The 23,219-nt window shown below is 40.0% G+C and overlaps 1 protein-coding gene across 3 annotated transcripts in view; it reads left to right on the forward strand.

Annotated features, from left to right (window-relative positions):
• The window catches only part of pax2b (paired box 2b), a 28,471-nt gene extending 6,322 nt beyond the window's left edge, over positions 1–22,149 (forward strand). The window contains exons 6-11 of one of the 3 annotated variants that reach the window (XM_035666169.1): positions 7,190–7,365; positions 10,091–10,205; positions 16,460–16,465; positions 18,561–18,662; positions 20,596–20,682; positions 22,028–22,149. In XM_035666169.1, coding sequence (XP_035522062.1) covers positions 7,190–7,365; positions 10,091–10,205; positions 16,460–16,465; positions 18,561–18,662; positions 20,596–20,682; positions 22,028–22,149 — 608 coding nt within the window. Of the gene's footprint in view, positions 1–7,189; positions 7,366–8,252; positions 8,254–10,090; positions 10,206–16,459; positions 16,466–18,560; positions 18,663–20,595; positions 20,683–22,008 lie in introns of all 3 variants that reach the window. The other 2 variants (XM_035666184.1, XM_035666176.1) reach the window with 2 other exon arrangements.
• Positions 22,150–23,219: the final 1,070 nt, after the last annotated feature.

Here is a 23,219-nt window from a genome sequence, read left to right on the forward strand (position 1 = left end):
TTAAAGGGCATGGAGAGGAATAAGGTATGTGTGTGTGTGTGTGTGTGTGTGTGTGTGTGTGTGTGAGGGGGAGAGCTGGCCTGTTTTGTGGAGGTCTTCCAGGTGACAGCGCCATGTTTCTATGGCTATTCAGTCTCAAATGATTCCCCTGATGTGCTGCCATTTCTGTGATTTAGGTGCTCGGCCAGCATTACGATGAAAGAGAAGAAAGGTGTGCGTGTGTGGATGTGTGCGCTTGTGTGTGCGTGTTTCCGTCAGGGTAGGACTTGTACTGAGGGTGACGGAGGGAGCCGTTGGTTCTTATATACTCTCTCAACGGCCAGCTGGTGCCTACCTGGAACCACAGGGTCAGGGATACTTTATCTTTCCAAAACATAAACCCCAGGCCTTGGCCGCACACACGCGGTGGCAAAAGCAATGTCTTGCCTGGAGCCACAGTTTGTAAGAATAGTATATTACATACGATGTTACCCTGTAGACACTATTGTCCTGTTGCTGTCTTCTCTTAAAGTGCACCTTACCTCAAAAACAAAAAAAGAATTTCAAGATTTTACAACTGGTAGCCTGAAGTGTCCTCTGAAAAAGGGTTGTAGTATTTAGGACACTTAGGTTATATACTCAGTATTTTGTTGGATGTGAAGGTTTTTGCAACCATTTTGGTGGAAATTGGAAAATAATGAGTAGTTTTATTTTGAAATGTAGGTGGCAGCTTCGGTATGTCATAACCTGATGTATATGTTATTATTTTTGTTGTACATTGTTGAAAGAAAATCATAACAGATGCCATATTTTCCCATTATTTCCATAGATACCATTAACTGTTTAAAGAGCCCTTCTGTTTTTTCTTGCATTCGTGCATTTTAGTTGCTTTTTTGAGAAACGATCAAGTGCTATAACCATAAGCATACTGCTTAGTATTTTTTCTAACCAAACAAGGAAAAAACACTTCTTATCCAAGAAAAATACATCTAAGACCTCAGCATGTGGCTCTGAAATCAATCAAATAGAAGTAAGAAGCATGTTTGTGCTGCTATCGTGGTGTCGATTGATTTTGGTTTCAAGCATTTTCTTTAGCTGAGATCTGTGTTTTAGTGTTGCCTTGTTTGCTATTCAGACGTATTTTGCTTCCTTCAGTAGGCAGTAGTCTATAGCCAGTTAATGCTTGGATTAAATTTCCTCACAGCACAGTAGCTTGCCTGAGCCCTATTTAACTTGGTAAGCCTCATGATGATTATGGCACAAGCAGTCATTATCAAGGGTTGAAAACATGAACAAAAATGAGCGAAGGAAAGGAGGGGAAGGGTTAGGGAGGGGAGCGTGCAACACAAGCCCCGGTAAAATGGATTGGCTGTGTAGCCCAGAGTATTTGTTTTAGGCAGTCGCTGTGGCTCTCTGCCAAGCAGGCAGACAGCTCCTAAGTTTCCAAGTCAGCAGTGCCCTTAAAAAAAGGTCCCCCCATTACAGGAGGGATGTAGAGATAATGTAGTGTGACACACGTTATGTACACTGGGTCTCGGCAAGAGGAGCTTCAGGGACACAGGTGTCATAAGAGCCATTAATCTGCTATTGTCACGTGTTATTGCAAATTAAAAGTAGCATGTTACACTTGGCAGCCATTGTTGCGGACGGACAGAGTGGGGGAGCGAGTGGGAGAGAGACCCCTGGAGATGGTGTCTTTGGTGACCACGGCTGTCCGTTTTACAAAGTGACATATATTAGAATTTGCAATTCTGCAGAGAAAAGCTATTACCTCACAGATTAACATCCGAGTACCCCACGTCCCAACTCCTCCACCCCCACTGCCTCTGACACTGTAGGCTTCAGAAAAGACAAAGGAGAAGCTGCTTCTCTCGGGGTGAAATACAAATCTTTCATACAGTATCTCATGTTTAAGTACAAATCTGCTTTCATGGATGTTTTTGTTCACCTTCTTGTTATTAGTGAGCGTCTGAGCGAGCTGAATTGACCTGAGCAGACAGCTTGGAGGTCTGTTGAGAACATGCAGTGTCCATGAAGTGTGTCCGGTCTTTCAAAGTCATATCGCACGTCCTTTCAGAGCGGCCCCCACAAATTGCACAATCAGACCTGTAGATGATTCTTAATTTCAGCCGTTGCGATCGCTTTCTCTCTTTGTGTCGGGGCTTTCTTCTTGATTTATGAGAGAAATGCCAAGAGAGAAATTTCATGATAAGATGATCATCATAAATTTCAAAAGCCAACAACAATAGCCAGTGGCAGTCAGAATGGATGTGATTCTGTGCTTCAGTAGCTGTTGAATTAATTATTTCTCCTCTCTGAGCGTCATGAGGACCGAACCGATGTGTGTGGATGGAGATGAGTGATGGAGCGGGCCGCCGTCACACCCTGCTCTGTGTATCAGCATCTGTTTTGGTGGGGGAAGAGGAAGAATCCACACAGGAACACAGAGCGCAGCAAAATGTCAGCACCTAAGTCCAACCTCCAAATCCGATTAATAAAGCTAAGGAACATCACAGCAAATTGATGGCCAACAAGCAACGTTTACAAAATGTTCCCCTCTGAATCGTATGAGTAATCTGACATTAAGCTGCAATTAAGGAATACCTTAATTATTTGAATTAATTTTTTGACCTATAAAATGTCAAAAAAGAAATGCAAATTCATTACAGTTCCCTAGAGCCAAAAGTGTCTAATTTTCTTGTTTTGTTTGACCACAGCCTAAAACCCACAAGACTTAAATTTACAATTATATGAAACTGAGAAAACCAGGAAATTTTCACATCTGAAAAGCAAACAAACAATATTGGAGCATTTTTAGATGATCAAAATTAAAATTTCCATCGATATACTAATCAATTTATCGTTGAATCCCTTTTAACACTAACCACGGATCTTTGGTGATGCAGAACAAACGTATTGCTTTCTAAATGCAGTATTTCATTTATGTTTACATAATCAAAACATTCAATTAGAAAAACAAAATGCAGCTGAGTTCATCCAATTTGTTTTAATTTGATTTCATTAACCGAGAATTGAATCAGGCGGGAAATTATAGAGGTGTATTATTGTGAAATACATAACAGTGTGTTAAGGGAACAAAAGCGTATGTATGTTGACATGTTATTTAAACAAAGAGCAGACTGAGAAGGGGGGGGGGGTAAGCTCTTTCATCTGAGGGAGGCTTTCATGACCTCTAGGTGCCAGCTCTCCTCCTAATGCCTATAACAAGAACTTAGAAACTTTATTTTCATTACCTCTAAAAGTGAAAAACTTTTATTCTGAAAAGATTCTCTTCCTTCCAGACTTTCAGAAAAAGCTAAAATCCATACTCAAGCTGCACTATTCATGATAATTGTTGTGTTTTTGTTTGGCAGGCAGTCACTCAGACTCCCTCACAGTCCCAGAGTTACTCTGGCTAAAGCCTCCTACGAGGGGTCATGACCTCTGGGTGCCAAACCCGCAGAGAGGAGTCTGCTTTATAGAGCTGGTTATCTGATCTGATGGAGGCTGCTCCCTCGTTACCAGAGTGTTAATACAGACTGATGTCAAGATGAATACACTCAACTCCAGAGATGATCAATAAATGACCACAGAGCAGGACATGCATGTAACGCACTGACAAAGCCACTGTGGTCAAGGATTAGTATCACAGCTGTATAATGGGCAGATTTGGAAATGTCCAAACAATGCATCTGACTTTTTGTAATTGCGATAAGTCAGCACCGGAAAACTTTTTCAAATGGTAAATATTTTTATTTAGCTATAACAAAAGTAAAAAAACTAATTTAGTTGAACCTTTGGCTATTACATTCCGTTACATTTGTTCTTTTCATGTTTTTTTTCCAATTTTAATCTGCATAACGAGGTCTGTGCATGGTGAAGTTTGATCATATTTGATTGGCAGTGGCGTTTCCTGGCCAACATACTTAACAAACAACCAATCAAATGTGGATTTAGATTTTTTAATATTGTTGAATTCTGAATTGTGCATGGTGATACTATGGCATCAGCTTTTTCTGACAGAAATCTTTCAAAAAAAAGTAAGAAAACAACAAATCCTCCAAAATAAATATAATAATATGTCGTTTGTAACTGCTTTTCAGAGCAACACACAGAAGCATTTTCTGAGCTTACACAGTTTTGGATAAGGTTTGGTTAGGTTAAGGCACAAAAACGACTTGGGGTAGGGTTAGGGAAAGTGAGGTTTCAGTTAAAATGACTGCTTTGTTAAGGTTAGGTGACCTCATCATGGTTACAATAATAACCAAATGTTGAAAAGGTTAAGGTAAGGGAACTATCACAGTCCTGCTCGAAAGAAACCAAACACAGGAAACAGAAAGCAAACAGTCTGAAGTTTTGTTGCCTCAGAAACAACATGACATTACTTTCTCTTTTGCTTCCGACGGACATGAGTCATCACTTCTGTGACCACTAGAGGGCTTTGACACTTGCACGTAAACAAACTGCATTTTTGGGCGCTTGCTGAAACAACTGACGCTATAGTTTTCTTCGGAGGACGGTCTTGAAAATTATTAAGGATAATTTAACCTGATTTACGCTGTTTAAACATTCTAAATGTCACCAGAATCATCTTCATCACCAAAAACACAGTTGTTGCTGATTTGTCAGATGGGAATCAGTGGCTGGGAGGGCAGATGGGACTGTCTTCAGTCTGAGTGGGAGGAAGAGTGTGTAGGTTGAGCCAGGATGGTTTGACTTGTGTGTGGGAAGTGTATTCCACAGTGGCGAATGACAAATATGGTGGGGGGTATTGATCAGGTGTTGTGGCTCGGTTGGCTGATGGAAAGTAATTAATGACTCTATTTGCTTTGGTAGCAAGAGAACAATTGAGTTTGATAAAGTGACAAGCAGCAGCTATAGTAGGTGACGGCCTTCACTGAGGCTGTGCGGTAAATACGCTGAGTGTACCTGAAATGTTCAGGTGAGCAACAGATCAGAAAGAATCAGAGTTGTTGGGTTTTTTTTCTCATGTAGGAGAAGTGTTAAAGGAATAGTTAAACCGATTGTCCAAGAGTTGGATGAGTTTTACCTGTACATTAAACATGATGCTACAGTCAGGAGATGATTAGCTTACTTTAGCATTAAGACTGCCAGCAAAGGATAAGAAGACACTATAACGTTTTAAAACGTGACCTTTAGAGGTGCTGGTGGGAAAATTCTTTTGTACAGAGCCAGGCTAATTATTTCCACCAGTTACCAGCCTTTATGTTAAGCTAAGCTAACCATTTCCTAACTAGAGTTTCATATTAAACAGACAAACATGAGGGTGGTGTTGATCTTCTCACCTAACTCTCCCGAAGAAAGCGAATTAGTGTATTCTCAAAATGTCAAACTCTTCCTTTAAATTTTACTCTGGTCATGCTTTGTTCAAAACATGAAACATTTTATGTTATAACAAGGTTGCAGTACATTGTTATAAAAAAATCTTGTTAAAAAGTTTGTATTTTGTAATTATGTAAAAAACATCTTGTAACAACGATACACCTTTCAAGTTATAAAATGATACCCATCAATTTTGGCAGCAATAGACTTCTGTAGTAAATGATAGTAATGCACCAATTCAACCTTTTCTTTCCCAGTATGATATCTCAACTCAGAGTATCTGCTGATACCGAGTAGTGATCCACTACCTTTGCTCTTTCTTATCAAAAATTTAAAATCTGTTTACCTCACTTCGTCAAACTCATTGGATTAATTTTATATAAGGTAACATGAGGACTAAAACCGATTTGGTAGCCTGAATGAAGTGATCGCAAAAGCCTTTGATGTTTACAATGATTATGATTGTGACAAATAAGCTACATTTCATGCATCATGGCAAAAACCCGATATCGAATATCAGCACTGATAACAATCCAGCGTATTGGATCGGTGCATCGTTTTTAAATAAATTCTGCATTCATTTGTGCAGTGAAAACAGAATAAACAGTTAACAAGACGTTGTTAGCAAACTCATAACATATTTATTGCGTGACATTTTTGCAGCTCTCAGCACAATTTCAGGTTACACACGCTCACACGTGCTCAGACACACACACACACACACCCACTCACACACTCTTTTATAGCTTCTTCAGCTTTCATGGGAGAGTCGGGTTCATCCTCTGGCCTCAGCCGGTGAAAAAAGGTCAAGCAGCAGAATAGAATGGCAATAACCCTCCCAAATGGTACTATCACACAGACATGATTGATCAATTGAATTCCATGGCAGAGAAAAATGTGGGATTAAGTAGAGTATTATACGCACAATGAGTTGAGGCATGATGTTCATTTCAAGTTCATTTCAGCTCCCTCTTGCCACCAGATCGGGCAATCAATAGGGGCCTTGCATATCATATATCACCACTCTCCCACTGAGGGGAGAACATAATCTGCTGCAAATTTAGAATGACAGATTTGTAAGGGAGCTGAAGCTTTCTGGGATCCGGGGAGGAGACCTACAGACACAGCCACTGCAGCCAGGGAGAGGTGGGGGGTGAGAGGGAAGAAGAAAAAAGGGAGATATGGTAGGATGGTCTGTAAAGGCTTTAAAGCGAGTGACAACGAGAAAAGCTAAGGCATCCTTCTCCCAACAGTCGGGTAATCAGGTCAGGAGTCAGGAGAAAATTCCTGTGTTTGGAGAGCAGGATGATTGAACTAGACTGTACAATTTTATTCAGCCTCTTGTCCTCCGCCGCTGTTTCCAAATGGAACCACACACCGGCAGAGAATGAAAGCGGTATTGAATTGTGAAAAAAGGGAAATTGTGCTTTTTAAAAAAACTGCTCTTGATTTCAGCAAGCACCGGTAGGGTTTTGGGGAGGAAAGAAAGATGGGGGGAAAAAATCCCCTGGCTGGAATGAAAATGCACTATAATGGGCTAGCTGCTGCTTTCATTAGTATACATGCTTGCCACAACATGTATATATTTGCAAGTGATGGTAATCCATCAATTACCAGAGGGCTCTCAGATCATGATGGTGTTACTACTGTGGTGGGGGGTGCAGGCAAAAGCCTGTGTGATGTAGCCAGTGGCTCACTACAGCCATTAAGGAGTGGAAAAACCTGCACTCCATCCCTTTCTGTCCTCCTCAGATCCCCCACAGAGGTGGTGCAGAAAAAATCATGAGGAGAATATAAAGTGCATAGCTTGAAGTAAAGGCCAGCTTCCCAGGGTCAGTGTCTCGATTGTTGCTCTTTCTTCTTGTAGATGGTTCAGATGGTTCTGGCCCAAACAGTGATTCTCAGGGTAGTGTGGAGAGTTTACGGAAACACCTTAGGGCAGATGCCTTCACCCAGCAGCAGCTGGAAGCGCTGGACCGGGTCTTTGAACGCCCCTCGTACCCTGACGTCTTCCCTACATCGGAGCATATCAAACCCGAACAGGTTAGTAGCACTGCAACTCATCACTTCTGCTTTTTCTTCAGTAAATACACACAAATTGTGCACAAATGTACCTTTGTCACAAATATTCCCAAACCATATCCAGAAACTAATTAAACAAACGTCTGAGATGGCCAAGCACTGGATTACAACCAAGCATGTATAATGCTGGAGGGATCACCAGGAAAACTCCCACACATTATTGATTTTGTGATGAAAAACACATTCCTTGTATCCCCTATAATTGAGAATAACAGTAAGGCAACATGAAATTAATCAATACCTAGATTTTTTTTCATTTTTGCCGCCTTATTCAACTGCTTCTTCTTGCCATTGTTTACTTTCTGTCATAGCTTGATGTTTAATGACTGGTGCAGTCTTGAAGGCTGTGTTTATTGTAACATGTATTCATGAAATGGATGTATGAAACCCTGTAATTTCTGCTCCCTCCTTCTGATATAAAAAACACACTTGCCATCCATCCTCATTTCAAAAATTAAGAGGCATTTGGGGAACAGCCACCCGCACGCCAAAACGACAGCCACAAACCACCGCTTATTAAAAGCTCTGGGCTTATTACAATGGATAACCTTTATTTACTTTCATTATACTATTAAACAACAAGAGACTATTAATTTCTCTCACCAAACTACAAGTCGGACCCATAAAGCAAAAGCAGTCGCCTAATTGAGTTCATTTTAATTTCTCTCCAATCGGGGCGAATTACGCAGGTGATAAATCAGTGGGACAGGCCTCACCTCCAGAAGAGGGCCTAATTTGCAGCTAATTACAAAACTGATTTCTACTGGAAGATCAATACCAAAACGAATTGGAAATGACTTGCAATCACAAAGAGCATCAGAGAGAGTATTAAAAGGCAGAGGGAAAAGGGTTAGACTAAAAATGGGGGCAAGTAGAGAAAAAAAGAAAAAAGGAGGCAAGGAACAGTCTAGAAAAATCAGGTTTAATTTAATGCAATATTAATCAGAGCACTTTCCCTTTCATGGTTTTTTTTTATTCCTCTGGAAAATGTGGCCCTATTAGCCAGTGTCTGGGTTCTGTAGTGAGGCATTAAAAACCCATTCTGGAGATGCAAAACTCAATGGATTCACCCCTCCCACACTTCTGCTAGCCATTTGGTCATCCCTTTCAGACCTATCTTTTCAGTTTTCCCCCTTCTGCCCTTTATCTGCATGATAAAACGTCTGTTTGGCGTCTGAAGCCTCTGAGAATAGAGGAAAACATCCGACATTGTGCCAGTGAACAGTTGTAGCAGACAATTAGAGTTTATCGGTGATAGTGGCAGACAAGAGCGGGGTCACGGGCGTCCCCCTGTGGGAGCGTGGCCCACTGAGCCACTCAGGCTCACACTGGGCTTTGGACAAACATTGTCAACACTCAGACTCCGGAAGTCTCATCTCATTAAAAAAAACCCTGCTAACATCTGCCATGAGTGTCTTTTAGTGGATTTACAAAAGCAAACATGACGATGACAGATGAGCTGGGGAGAAATCATTTTTAGATGGAGTAAAATTATCATTTTTTTAATTTTTAAAGGGTCAGTTCACCCAAATTACAAAAAGACACATTGGTGTTATTTGCAAAGGGTTTTAAATTTCTGCCTCTGACATTAATGCTTGAATGTATTTTCATTTGTGGAGCAGCGACATGTCTTCCAAGAAACAATGTCCCAGTTACTCTGTATAATCCACAGACCAACTGAAATAGATCATCACTAAGTAACAAAGTCTCAATCTCAATCTAACCCTTAACACGGAAAGTTGGTAATGCCTGTTAAGAATCTTGTTTACTTATTTTTGAATCAGATATTATCTGATTTACATTTCAGACTTTCTAAGTTTCAGACTATTTAGGATTTCAGCTCAGAGAATATAAAACATTTCAGAATTTTTGCTTCATTTGTTAATGAAAAGAAGTGTTAGTGTAAATTAAAAAGGATGAAAAAAAGTATTGTTTTGGTACTCATGTAACTCAGGTATAACGCTGGCACCAGTAATAAAAAAAATGTCTTTTGAAAGATTGGACCAGGACAAATGCAGAAATTCCATTAACCTATGTTAAAGTGGTGTTGAGTTGGAAGTTTCAGAGGTGCACATTTCAAAACTTGGGCACTTAAAACCAAAATGATCTACATTACTAGATACCGCTAGGGCTAAAACTCTGTTGTTGTTTTGTTTTCCATTTGGGTGAACTAGTCCCATCTGAATGCTGACAAGAGGCAAACTCTCAAACAGTTAAATGGTTACAAAAGTGCAAGTTGTACAAGTGATTCTATTCAGAGATAAGAGGTAATGAAATTTAAAGGTGGTTTAGACTCCGAATTAAAAGCAAAAATAGAGAAAAAAAAGAAAAAAAGGTGAATGGTGTCTCTCAAACAGGGCCACATGGTGTGCCTGTAACAAAGCAGAACTGCTTTCTCCCTTGGCTGATCAGGGGTAGGACTGCAGTCAAGCACAAAGGGCCAGCTGACGCCTTGGCTTTTCACTCATCTCAAAATCCCACTTCCTCTCAGACAATACCAAAATACATTCATGATATGCTTGAACTGCCACCCTGCAGCTTGAACACACACACACACACACACAATGCTCTCATACAAATTTATACTCGCACAGGCCTGTGTGGAGCGCTTAATGGAGGAGGAGAAGGGAGGATTTCCATCTAGGTATTGTTTGGTTGTGTAATGATTCAACTGTCCTTTTCCCAGGCTAATGAGTACTCGCTCCCTGCCCTGAATTCCAGCCTGGACGAAGTCAAGCCCAGTTTATCCTCTAGCGCCAACCCAGACCTGGGCCCCAGTGTGTCGCAAAGCTACCCTGTAGGTAAGATCAAGTGCCATACAGTCCGACTTTATGCTGCCGAGCCACAGCTTCAGCTGAGGGGGTTTGAACAATGTAAAAGAAAAAGAAAAAACAATGCTTGTGCAATTGACAAAAAAAAATGTGTGAAAATAAAAGCAAACCAAAAAGTTAAGTGTGAAGACTTTTTTAATACCATTTCACTCTGAGCTGAAAAGGTGGTACGATGATGCGATAAAAGCTTAGCAGCTGTCCTCCGTCTTGCTTTTTGCTGAGCAAGCAGGGTGGTAAGAGAGATTGTGTGTTGGGGGGGCGTGCGAGCTGTTCAGTCACCGCTGGACAAGGACCTTTGGGTGTCAGCACATCAGAACTATGACTGTGTATCAGAGCAAGGTCTCGCAAAAAAAAAAAAGGCCACCATGCAGGACTGACTGCTTGTTGGCTGCTGCTGTGTTGCTCCTGTGATTTGTTCGCCGGGAGACAGTTTGTGTGTCTCAAAGCACGAGTAATGTGCCTCGGTAAATACGCTCTGGCATTTCTGCCGCCTAACTCTAACACCATGATCATTTATTTTACCCTCCCTATTTCTCTCTCTCTCTCTCTCTCTCACTTTCTTTCTTTCTCCCCCCTCTTCGTCTCCTCTCCTTGTCACAGTTAATGACTGCCTGGCTAATTGAAATATTGTTTCGTTGTTGCCGTGTTATTACCAAGAAGAAGGTTAAGTTTACTGAAAGTTTACGATGACTGTCGGGGGCCTGAGATTAATATACAGAGCTTTTATTAAAATTCATATAATTATGCAGCAGCCATCAAAGGCAACGAGTTCTGCGAGGGGGAGGACAGGGTGATTGAAAATTGCAGCAGCCCCCCTTCTCAAATGATAGCCAAGCAGTCTTATGAGAAAAGAAAGGGCCCTTTTCTCATTAATATGTGGGAGGTAGATTTCCCCTGTAAGGCAGGCCTCCTGAGAAGAAAGGTGTGTGTTTGTCCTTTGTGCACTGATGGCCTCTGTAGAAAGCAGACCTGGTTCTGCAGGCGGCTTTGTTTGCACCTGGGATACTTTAGATGGTCTCTGAAGAGAGGGTCTCCTTACTGCTTTACAGGTGCAAAGAGACATGTAGAGGAAGAAAGATGGGATTGTATGCATATCGGTGTGTGTGTGTGTGTGTGTGTGTGTGTATCTGTCTGTGTATAAAAAGCACATCTCTTTCTTTTGTGTTAGTAAATAGGTTTATTCCATGTCCTTTCCTGGCGGTAGATCTCACTCTAAAGCGTACAGAGGTCAAACTAATGGAACAAACATCACTATGACTTCCAGTTGGTAATTAGTATTTAGTTAGTGGCTCCTATGCTTGGTTTTCCCTCAGTGCCTGCCTCTGTGGATATTAGGTGATATTCAGGTGTGTGGTCTCTCTAATGGCTGAGTGTTACAGTTTACTTGCCAGCGATAAGCCTACCAGAGGAATTTTAAGCCATGCAAAAAGTAGCAAATTATCTCAAGTATTTAGGCCGAGATCCAATTTCAAATTAATTGTGTCTTTACGGGGGAAAGAACTGGAGATTATGTTCATCCTTAAAATGTTTTCGAACACCAATTAAAACGCCTGCAGTTATTGATCTTGTTGATTTTATGTCCTGGAATTTGCATAATCTATTAAAAATGAATGATTCATGAAGTGCTCATTGCCAGAGATCGGGATTCTCAGTGAAGTGAAAGACTTGAGCGATAGAAATCTTTTGTGTCCTCTGCTTATCCTATTAAGGCTCAAAAGTACCTGCAAAGCAGCCTCAAATAAGAAAGGGATTTAAGGGCATTGTGCACATCATCGAAATTCAGAGGCAAGAAGCCACTTCCATTAAAACAGCTTTTTTCTCTCTCCCTCTTCTCCACATTAATGCTGTATTACCTGCTAAATAGTCCCTCTTACCCCATAAAAACACCAAAGGGTTCCATGAATATGTGGATAGGACAATTGCATATTGTGAGGTAATTTCTATTGTTGATATGGGAAGTAATTTCTTTGATGAATTCCCTTCGAGAGATGGATTTCATCTCAAGTGCTTCTTATTCTTGTTCATTCAAACTGCTTAAAATTCAAATAGTGTGAGCCGTGGGTGAATTTATGAATAGCAGAAGGAGGAGCTCTGAACTTTTTTGTGTATTTTGAGAAATAAATGGAGAGATGGCCTTGATACGGCCAATTGTCCACTATTTCTATAGAGAGTTTCTGTATTTCCTGAAATTAGTCAGAGCCCACCTGTTTTCTTGATGGTGCTTCAGACTTAAGAGCCATCTTTCGAGCGCTGAGCGGATTCCCTTGAGCACTCAGTGGGAGTTTTACACATCTCCACTCAGTGACTGCATACTGAAGACTCTTTAAACATATTCCCTGCTGGGCCTGTTAATGGAGGCCTCCAGAGGCTTAAAGCCCCTGTGCCAATGACACTTCTCCTCCTCAAGCAGCTGCCTCTGTACACTCTTTTCATCCCCTTCCTGACAATATTCTAAACAAAACTTCATCCAGCAAACACAACTAGCCTCACTTAACGTTCAATTAAGGGTGAGTGATCTCAGGGTGAACTACACAGAAAGTACCAAGACCTGCCATTGCCCAGTGAGCAGCGAGCAAAGATCAGACAGCGAACCTGCCGTCAGTGATGTGTGGCCTCATGACAAACCGCTCGTCCGTCTCCCCACAGGCCTCGGCTCCGAAATTAATGCTTATTTCGTCTTCACAAAAGCAAACTAACCTTTGAGCACACATTTGATAATGAATGACTTTCAGCCGGTGTTTGGGGAATTAAAGCAATTTGGCTCTCCAAACATTCTTTACTTAGTTGTAATTAATTAGGGTGCTGAGATTTTTTGGCTTGTGATAAATTGCCCCATTCTGCATATAGCCTAGAAAATGGAGGTCAAAGATTTTTGGTTGTTGTTGTAGCAAACATGAAGGTGTCCCTGTCATGCTAAATTTAATACTCTTGCAAGCAAAAGAGTCATTCACAAACGACTTTGTTCCTGTGCCAAATAAAGAGAAGGTCACCCTGGTTTTCTGTTTGTGTTTTAAGAAACTGAGTTGATGCTAATGCAAAAACTGAACATCACCTCTCTTGTCACGTTGTCGTGGGTTGAGACAAAACCAAAGAATCTTCGTCTTCTCACAGTGTAATAGCGCTGGCAAGATAATTTAAACTGCATGATGTTTTCACTCACTCTGTGTGGTTCAAATCAGGAAAATTACCAGTGGTACTTAATGGTTCATTTGTTCTCAGTTTGCACCTTTTTGTCAAATACCTGCAAAAGCACATTTCAGATATTTCAAGGCATACTAAGAGCAGGAAATACTGTATTCCCAGCTCAGCAGTGACCGTTACAAGCCACTTCTCAAATTAAGACGGAAATCAACAGGCTTTTGTAACAGCAAACCAAAAAATCTTTGAATTGATTTTTGCAGGGAAGGAAAAAGAGGGCAGAGGAAAATAAATAGCTTGATTTGCTGGCGTTCAATCTAAGGGGACTGTCAGAGGAAGCAGACAATATAAAGAAGGCCATCTTTTAATGAGAATCTGGACACACATCTCTGTTGTAAAAACAACAAAGGCTAGGAAGCAGCTAATGAGGCTATCATTGCTGTACAGAGAGTTCTCCGAACCGGCGCCTCTCTGAATGAGGGCTTTAAAGTGGACATAAAGCAACAGTCAGAGAGCTGCTGGCAGTCACTGCCAACTGTATCCTGGAATATACAAAAACAGGATTCAACAGAGGCTGTGGTTATTATTATCAGAGTCAACAAGTGATGAAAAAAGACTGAAGTTGATGGCCAACAGTCAGCATACACAGACTGACATTCACATTTATTAACTGGGTAATACAAACCTTTTAGAAAACATATTCTGCTTTCTTATATTTGTATTGGAATAACTGCTTTTACTAAAATGCGTGATGATTTTCACTCGTCTACTAAATCAAAAAAAAATGACCAAAATGTGTGTTTTATCATTGCTATTTGAGGATAGAACGAAGATCGAAGTCTCCAATGAAGGTTAAGTTGAAAGTATTGATGCCCTGATCCAATAAACTGAATCGGTATCGGGGCTAATCAGGCATCGGCTAGAAGTGACCGACCCACATTAAATGCAGTTTATCAGTCAATCACTGATGTTAGAAAATTATTTAAAAGAAAACATTTCATAAACCTTCTGGAACAATATCATTAAATTTTGCGCAAACATTAACTGGACTTTGGTTTATGAGAGCGTCCACTTGTAGTGAAGAAGTCATGCGCTGATTCAGAATTGATCAGTTTCACTAGTCAAACAAACAAAAAACAACTGGTATTGGATTAGTGTCGGTCAATTCGGATCAGAACCATCTAAAGAGGAAAGGTAGAGGAATAGGTTATTTGATCATCCCAGTATCCCTGGCTTTTCCATATCTTAACGAAATTAAACTAGATGTTTCGCTTGAGACTGTACAGTAAATGTCATCTCCTTGAAGCGAGGTAATGAAGAGATAAGAGTATTTACTTTTATTAAACATGCTGCTGTAGCTGCTGCAATCATAATGAAGAAAAGATTGGGTCAGTGTTTGCTGAGACAGTTAGACAATAGTTACCAGTGTCTACACACACACACACACACACACACACACACACAATGGCCTCACCCCTGCTGGACCCCCCACCTACAGTACTCCCACAGCTCCCTTTGACTTATGTGCACTGGCTTGTGGCTAACTAATTCTTATTATAAATGAAAGGTCCAGCATGACCTCACTCTTCTCTGTAAAGCTCTTTAACTCCGCAGCCCTCGAGTCTCAGTGCTTTAACCAAAAGATCTCAACAGGCCTCGTACAATACAGCCATCAGTGCTGAGATTTGCAAATAATAGAGAGCAGTTGTTCAACATAAGACTGAATCGTTTCTTTATCATACAATTTCTTTTTTTGGCATGTGTTTTAAGGGAGAATATACTTCTTGAACTATGACAACAGTGTGGTATTTTTATTAAGACACAAAGTGCATTTTCTGCTACAGAGATGGAAGCTCGGCATTAAAAATGTTTTTATGGTGGAAGTAGTATTCACATCATTTACTTGAGTAAAAGCAGCAATACCACAGTGTACGAATACTCTGTTACAAGCCCATTTCAGAATAATATATATTACATTATATCATTTGATTACACTTATTGATGCATTAATGTGTTCATCACTTTAATGTTGCAGTGGAGCCCATTTTATTCACTTAATGTACCACTGGGTAGCTTAATCTATAATAACTAGTAACTGAATTTATCAAATAAATGTAGTAAAGAGTAAAAAGTACAACGTTTGCCTCTGAAGTGTAATGAAGTAGAAATATTAAGAAGTATGAACAAAAAATGGAATAAAGTACAAGTACATCAAACGTGTACTTAAATACAGTACTTAGTACATGGTTATTTTCAAGTCCTGCCTTAAAAAATATTTATATATATATAAGTAGATCTGCAGTATCAAAAGTCACCCATTATGCAGAATGACCCCTTTTAAAACTGTATATTATTGTCCATTAATGATTATTTATGATATATGATTTTAAATGTAAGCAGTACCTAAAAGAAGTGGTAGGTCAGCTCATTCTAATCAATTTAAATATTATGTAGTAGTTTAATCTCTGGTAATGCATCATATTCTATAAGCTGATCATAAAGTATGATTTGTTTGTAAAGTCTGCAAAATAAGATTTAGGGGAGTAAAAATACAGTATTTCAGAAATGTATTGGAATAAAAAAACTTGAATAAATGCACCTAATTGTTCTCCCACAAAATAATTAGATGGACCATCTGCTAAAAGTGTCACATGACAACGTCCTTAAAAACAAGTCCTGTTGCTCAGATTTTTGTGGATTAGTGTAACAGCACAATATGAATTATCTTATTGGCTGGATTTTCCCCTTTAAGTAATCACCTTTACGTCTGTGTATGATATAATATCTAAGTATGTGGCATATATAGAAGGTCACATGTGCACCTGTCTCTCTCCTATTGCCTCTTTATGTATCTCTCCTCCACTTACAAAAAAAGGTCTTCATCCATCCATCATCACCCTACATTAAGACAGAGCCATACAAGGCTTCCATGACTCTTCCCACCCCCACTTCCTCCTCCTCCTCCTCTTCCCTGGCAGGCCAGAGTCCTGTGGACCTCCAGGCCTGCCACCCTGCCTCTTCACCAGCCGTTTTACTCCCCGGCCCCCGTGGCCCCCATTGCAGCCAATATGCCTGCCAGCCTGTAGTAGCAGGTACTTCAGTACCCAGAGGGCTCATTCGCTCAACCCTCAATTAAACAAATATATCGCTCATGATATTGCACATGTATGAATTGGATTTTTAAGTCAATATCTAAATTTGCCTGTGGTTTATGCTCTCATTAGCAGTGGTAATTAGCAGCACGATTTAGTTTTTGACATTTGGACATATAAATGTGTTTTGTACTTGGGAGGTAGAGTGTTGTAGTAGAGTTGTTTTCTCAGTATGAAGCATAACATTATTTTTTATTATTTCTTGCTGGGTTTTTTTTGTTCTATAATGTTCTATTTTTCTTTGCATATCCCAGAGGTGTCACAAACCAAAAATAAAAATCTTTTTTTCCAAACCTGGCCAAATGGCAGAATAATTACATTGTTGCTACAGTAAATTAGAAACAAACATAACAGATAAACGACAAAAGGTATATCTAAAGTTTAGATTAAGTTAAGACTATTAAAAATAAAGTATGAACATTAAATTAAAAGCACTGACATTCTTAATCAAAAAATACTTCTGCCTACAGTGATGTTAAAGGTAAAACCAACTATTAAAAAAAAAAGAATGTCCTACAACCAAAAGCTCCACTTCAAGAGTTTTTTTTCTTTAGTTCATCTTATTAAAAAGTTTTCTTTTGAGTCGTCAAGAGTTGCCCTGTTCTGCTGGACTTTGTTTGTAAAGGCAACAGCGTGGACAACAGTTGTTTTGTGGTGTTTCATTAAAGCTCTATTGGGAGATGATTTTCCCTTTCAGACCAAGTGGCCCTCACAGCTGACAATATAACAGGGGCCTCTCCTATCCCGGCCCCTGTGTAGATTGGGGTTACATGCCGTTGTCCAAACGTTCCCGTGGCTAGCAAGGACGACCAAACCGTCACTCTCAATTACAGAGCTGAATATCTGCAGCCGGACGGGTGGCGCTCTGCAGAGAGGCCAGTGTGCTCGGACTTTACAGCCACAGAGGGAAAAAGAGGAGCCTTATGGGATTCAGTAAAGGCTGCCATAGTTAGACAAGTTTGAACTGTGTAATGAGGAGACATATTAATGCGACCAGTATTCAGTTGCCTCAGAGCAGCAGCTGGTATCTTGTTTTCAGTTCACTTGTTGGAGAGGCGAATTGATGCTTTGTGGTGTTTAGAAACAGGTTTAAAAGACACCGTGTTCTTTAAAACGTGAGACTCAAACTACAGTAAAAATTGAGTTGTGCTGACTGACTTGTGGTGGTGGTAATGAGACATGGTGTGTATAGTAACATATTTTGTCAGTCAAATGTGGTGAAATTATATAATTGAAGTAGCTGATTTGCATTTTAGAAAGTAACTAAACACTGTATTTAAAGATCCCCTCCAAACATGTATGAAGACATATATAAAAATAGTCCAAATTAATCAATATGCAAATTTGTTTATTACTAAAGTTTTCCTTCAGTCCATTCTCAGTGTATGTGAACTGGTGGCTTCTAATTTCTATGTCACACTTGTATAGGTTGTGTACTGGGCCAGGTTTAACTTATTATAACTATTTGTGATGTCACAAATCATGCTTGTAAGCCCCGCCCCTTAAAATCAGATTTTCGGTGAACACAGAGAAACTTTCCACTTTTAGCACGCAAATGTGAAAACATCCTTCTGGTGTCACACTCTATACATACATGTAGGAACTGTAGGAACAAGAATAAAAACATGTTTTTTAATTTGTATAGATATAACTAACTAACTTACATATTAATGGATCCATAATAATGTCCCAGAAATTCAATATGTCTGATAATACTTATCTGCATGATAAGTTACTTTTGATATTTACAGTAAGTGCATTCTGACCATACATCACTTTACCTAAGTAGAATTTTGAAAGCAGGGCTTGTAATAGTATTAGTATAGAGTATTTCTGCAATGCTGTATTGCCACTTTTACTTAAGGATCTGAATACTTCATCCACTACAGAATATTCAATCCAAAAAGTGGGGGAAAAATGTCATAAAATTCCCACTCCCAGTTCTATAAAGAAGCTGTTTCTCCAGGTTCACAGATTAAAACTAGAAAGCGCTGATGATGTGGTTTTTGTGTTGTGTTTTATTTTGTCTCTCCAGGTCGAGATATGGCCAACACAACCTTACCTGGGTATCCCCCTCACGTTCCCCCCACAGGCCAGGGCAGCTACCCAACCTCCACGCTCGCTGGAATGGTTCCTGGTGAGTGAGAGACGACGTCACTGCTTCATATTGTCATTAGGGTCTGTTTAACAGGTGGCATTGCCCTCAAAACGAACAGGTGTAGAAGCTACAGAAGCAGAGGGAAGAGACTTTAGTGCCAAATTACGCAGAGAGGCGATAAATATTGACCTGCAGAGGCACACACATCCTTATATTAGCTCTGTGTGTATGATTGGATTAGACAGGCTGAATAAGTGATCAGAGACAGGGGAGAGGACAGTCGCTCTCCCTTCCTTCCTGCTTTCCTCTCTTGCCTTATTGGCTCATTATCTCCCTGCGTGGCTGTTCGCACAGAGCGTCGATAAACAGCACTACCAGCCCTCCCCAGCCTCTGAGCTCCAGAGCATATCCCTTTCCCCTCCTCTACTTAACCTGCAGTTCAGGTTCACAGCAAACAGTTAAGGGTCAAAAGGCAGAGGCATGGGAGCCCGGTAAATATTCAAATCGCTGTCTCTCTGAGGAGGTCAGGCTTGTGTGTGCTGCCAGGAACAGAGCAGGGATGCAGTTTTTGGTGCTGGGTTTATACGCTTCTTCAGCTGCGGCATCACCACACACATTTTCACCAAAACACAGCCGGCATTTTGCTTTAATGTGATTAAACCACATGGATGGGGAAACCAGTGGAGTGTGTCCTGCGTTAGCATATCATTTACCAATCACACAACCCATCACAGTCTCAGGCTGTTCCCTTTATGAAGGGCTGCCATGAGGAAGAAACACCTCATGCAACCATATTTCATTGAAACTTGAAAATTACAAAAGATAAATATTTCTTCATACCTCTAGTACTATCTTGCACTGCAGACAGTTTTATTTGTCCAGATTTTAAGATATTCATCTCTTATTTTTCTGCCTCCACAATGAAAGTGAATTGAACTTGTTTCTTTGTGGTGGTGTTAAAATGAACTACTAGACTTACTTGAATAAGAAATCTACCACATGTATCCCACAATGCTTTCTAACTGTATCTGTTTTTTAAGCATTTGCTAATATTTAAATTATTAATTTAGATTAACCTTTAAATTTAAAAAAACTTTGGCACTTTTAAAAATATAGAGATTTTCTTGACATACTTCTGCAAACAGACGAGTCCATTTAACAGCTACCAGTAAAAACAAAGGGAGATGTGGTAGCACCCCAGTGGCAGTGCAGTCTGGATTTACTTTTGGATTTTCACTAATAAAACTGTTAAATCATGTTGGTGGAAAAGCGTCAAGTCAAACATACTTTTACTTTCCATTTGTTCTTATGTGCCACAAAGCAAAAGATGAGGGCCTTAATCCCATGGCTTGTGGTTTTGTGTTACAACCCATTCATCCTATACACAACCACTAAGATTTAGTGACAGGCGCAAAACACTGTTAAAGCAAAGCCATTTCTCACCAGCTTCATATAAAATCTAGCCTTTATTGTCTCGTAAAAGAAAGAAACGTGTTGAACCAACAGCAGTGCTCACTGACATGCTCCAAGTTACTTCCCCAGCAATGAAATTCTGTCATACCAAACACCAGAGCTCAGACCAGAGGGGGTTCAGATTGGAGATGTTAAAATTTCTCCAAGAAAGGCTGCAGGATTTATTGCAGCATATCAAAAATGTATGCATGAAACTGTTTATTACCACTCTGTATTTATTAGGCCGGTTTGGAATATACTGGAGGAAGAAGAATGGGTAGATATCCATAAATGGGCCAAGGAAAGCCGCCTTCAGTGTCACATCCTGTATTGTTCAGTGTTGCATAACTTAAGTGAAATGAAAAAGAAATAAATTACTTGCTTGACTGGTTGCACAACGATGACAATCATTTTCCCCCTCAAATTGCATCCTGTTTTGAATGACGAGAAATGACTGCATGTGAAGGGGTAATGGTTTGATGCACTGAAATGCTAATTGATTTGTTGTTTTGTTTTGCAGGGAGCGAGTTTTCGGGGAACCCCTACAGTCATCCACAGTACACAACCTACAATGAAGCCTGGCGATTCAGCAACCCAGCATTACTAAGTGAGTAGACCGAGAACCTGGATGAGAACGATTAATTGACCGTTTGCTTAACCCCTCCCCCCGAACAGCAATTGTCCAATTGTAGCCTTAGCAACTGTAACCATGCACAGCAGGCTTAGGATTTCAAGCTTTGGGTTTCTCCACATGCCAAAGTGGTTTGCAGAGGGCTGTAATAAGTAGGATGCTTTTAATTTTAAGAGTTTGGAGGGTGGTGTTTTTTGTTTTTTTTTCTTGGCTTTCCAAAACCAAAAACACAATAAAAGTGTAAGGAATAGATTAAACATTGTGTTTATTTGCTCTATCCTGAGCTACTATCGTTAGCATGCCCAGCTAACTAGCTTATTATTTACAGTAGTGGCATAACATTAGGCAGTCGCTCCAGGATTTTCCGGGCTTTTTTGGGCAGTTGTTGTAGTCTAAAATGCATGATTTCACTGCAGCTTTTCTTTGTAATGAAAATGCGTGAAAAAGTGAAACTTGCTACAAACATATATTTAAGACTATAATGTATAACTGCTATGATTGGTGAAACTCTACAGTTATTGATCAAATTTGTAGAAAAGTTGTGCTGATTGGACAAAATTGCAATGTTGTGCAGAATTCTCTGGGATTGGTTGAATTTGCGTTAATTGCTGCAATTGCAACATCGCAACTTCCTGGAGGGACTGATATATTTTTCTAAAGCCAGGAACTCATCTTTAACTAACTACATTATTATGTAGGGGGGTACAGATTACCAACAAAGCAGACCCACTGGTTGAAAGCTGGTCCTGTAAGCTGTCAGGGTTTAGGCTACCGCTAGTGGTTACATTAACAGTTAGTCTTCTTCCTGAAAGCATTTTCTCCTGTAACATTAAAAGTATGTAGGCTAAGCAACCAAATATTAGAAAATGTTAAAGAAACAGGATGCTAACCTTTTACCTGGGACATGCAGTGTTGGCCCCCTTGACAGCCAAGTTGTGGACATAACGTTTGCTTAATTAACTAGTTAGCTAATAAAATTCTGCCATGGAAAGCTGTAATTCGAGCCTTCAAAATTGACAGATGCTGGAGAGAAATGAGAAACCTGCCTTTGTCTGTCTCTGTCTGACAACAAAGACGTATTGTTTTAAAAACTATCAGAAATTGAGTGCAGAATGGAAAGGTTCGGGGGCATAGTTACAGTTGCAAAGGGGGTGGGGCTTAAGCAATGGTCAATAAACCATAAACATTTAAAGTAAAAGAGCTTAACAACAATTAAACTGATATATTGGAAGTACATTTGGTTAATGGCAGTAAAAACTATATTTGTTGTTTCAAATGGTTCGTTCTTCTGTTAACTTTCAGGTTCCCCTTATTATTATAGTGCCGCATCGAGAGGCTCCGCCCCTCCCACTGCTGCCACTGCCTATGACCGTCACTAGTTACCATGGAAACCAAATCAACCTGCAGGACCATGGCCTTAGCCTCCATATTGCCCCGGTGTGAGCGGCATGGTCCACTGGACACTGAGCAACTGCGCATAAAATGTTCCTGGCTCACACAATGAGAAACTTAACGTTTTTTTGGGATTCCAGACGACTTCTCTCCTCTCTCCTCGCAGCTTTTTTTGGACACTCAAAGCCAAAAAAAAAAAAAACAGACATCACCAGAGACACTGAAAGTCGCTCCACACATGATGAAAACTGTGGCTAATTGCAGTGGTTTAAAAAAAAAGAAGAAAAAAAAGAAAAAGACAGAAAATAAAAATATCAGAATTTATTTTCTCCCTCTAGCAGTGTCACAGTTTCATCCCATCATGGATCAATACTGTACATTCCTTTTCTTGACGGCTCTCAGCAGGGACGCTGTCCAGAGCTTAAAATGTAGCAGCAGCCTTTTTTCCTTTTTCCATTCGTCTCCCTCTCGATTCAGATGGCAGCGCAGTGAGATCAGAGGAGATTAGCAGCAGCACATGCAGGCTGTGGCAAGCTAATGTTGTTTTTTATCCATCTGAACAGTCACCGACCAAACATCCAGCATGAGTAAATCGATCGCTTTTGATGCCATGAGAAGATTAGGACATGTTCTCTGTGATACACAATCAAGATGTAAAAATGAAAATGAAATAAATAAAGAAACATCCGTTTGAAAATAGAGGGAGCCATGAAAATATATCACCATGGCCCGCTATTTGCAAGATTTCAAGAAACTAGTAAATATATTCTTAAAATAATTTTTTTATTTCATTTTTATAATTCGTAATGACAAGACTGCTTGGCTAGTGTTTTACTATTTCTTATTTGTCAGGATACAAGAGGTCATCAGGCAAAACCTTTTCTTGTGTTTTTTGTTAATTTTGCACTATTTTGGAGGTTTGCAACACTGGAGCGTTATTATGCAGAAAAATGATGATGCATATTTGCTTTATTTCATGAAACTTGACTGTAAGTCTAATACGTCTCAATCTGAAAAGGCACTTACAGCCTCACAGTTTTTCCTGTAATTCAAGGCCTATCATGTCACTGCCTTGACATGCACTACTATGTTCTCACAGCTTACATTTTTATTTAAGTTGA

The sequence above is a fragment of the Morone saxatilis genome, unplaced genomic scaffold, assembly GCF_004916995.1.
Source record: "Morone saxatilis isolate NCDOM2014 unplaced genomic scaffold, NCSU_SB_2.0 Contig1, whole genome shotgun sequence".
Taxonomy (NCBI): domain Eukaryota; kingdom Metazoa; phylum Chordata; class Actinopteri; family Moronidae; genus Morone; species Morone saxatilis.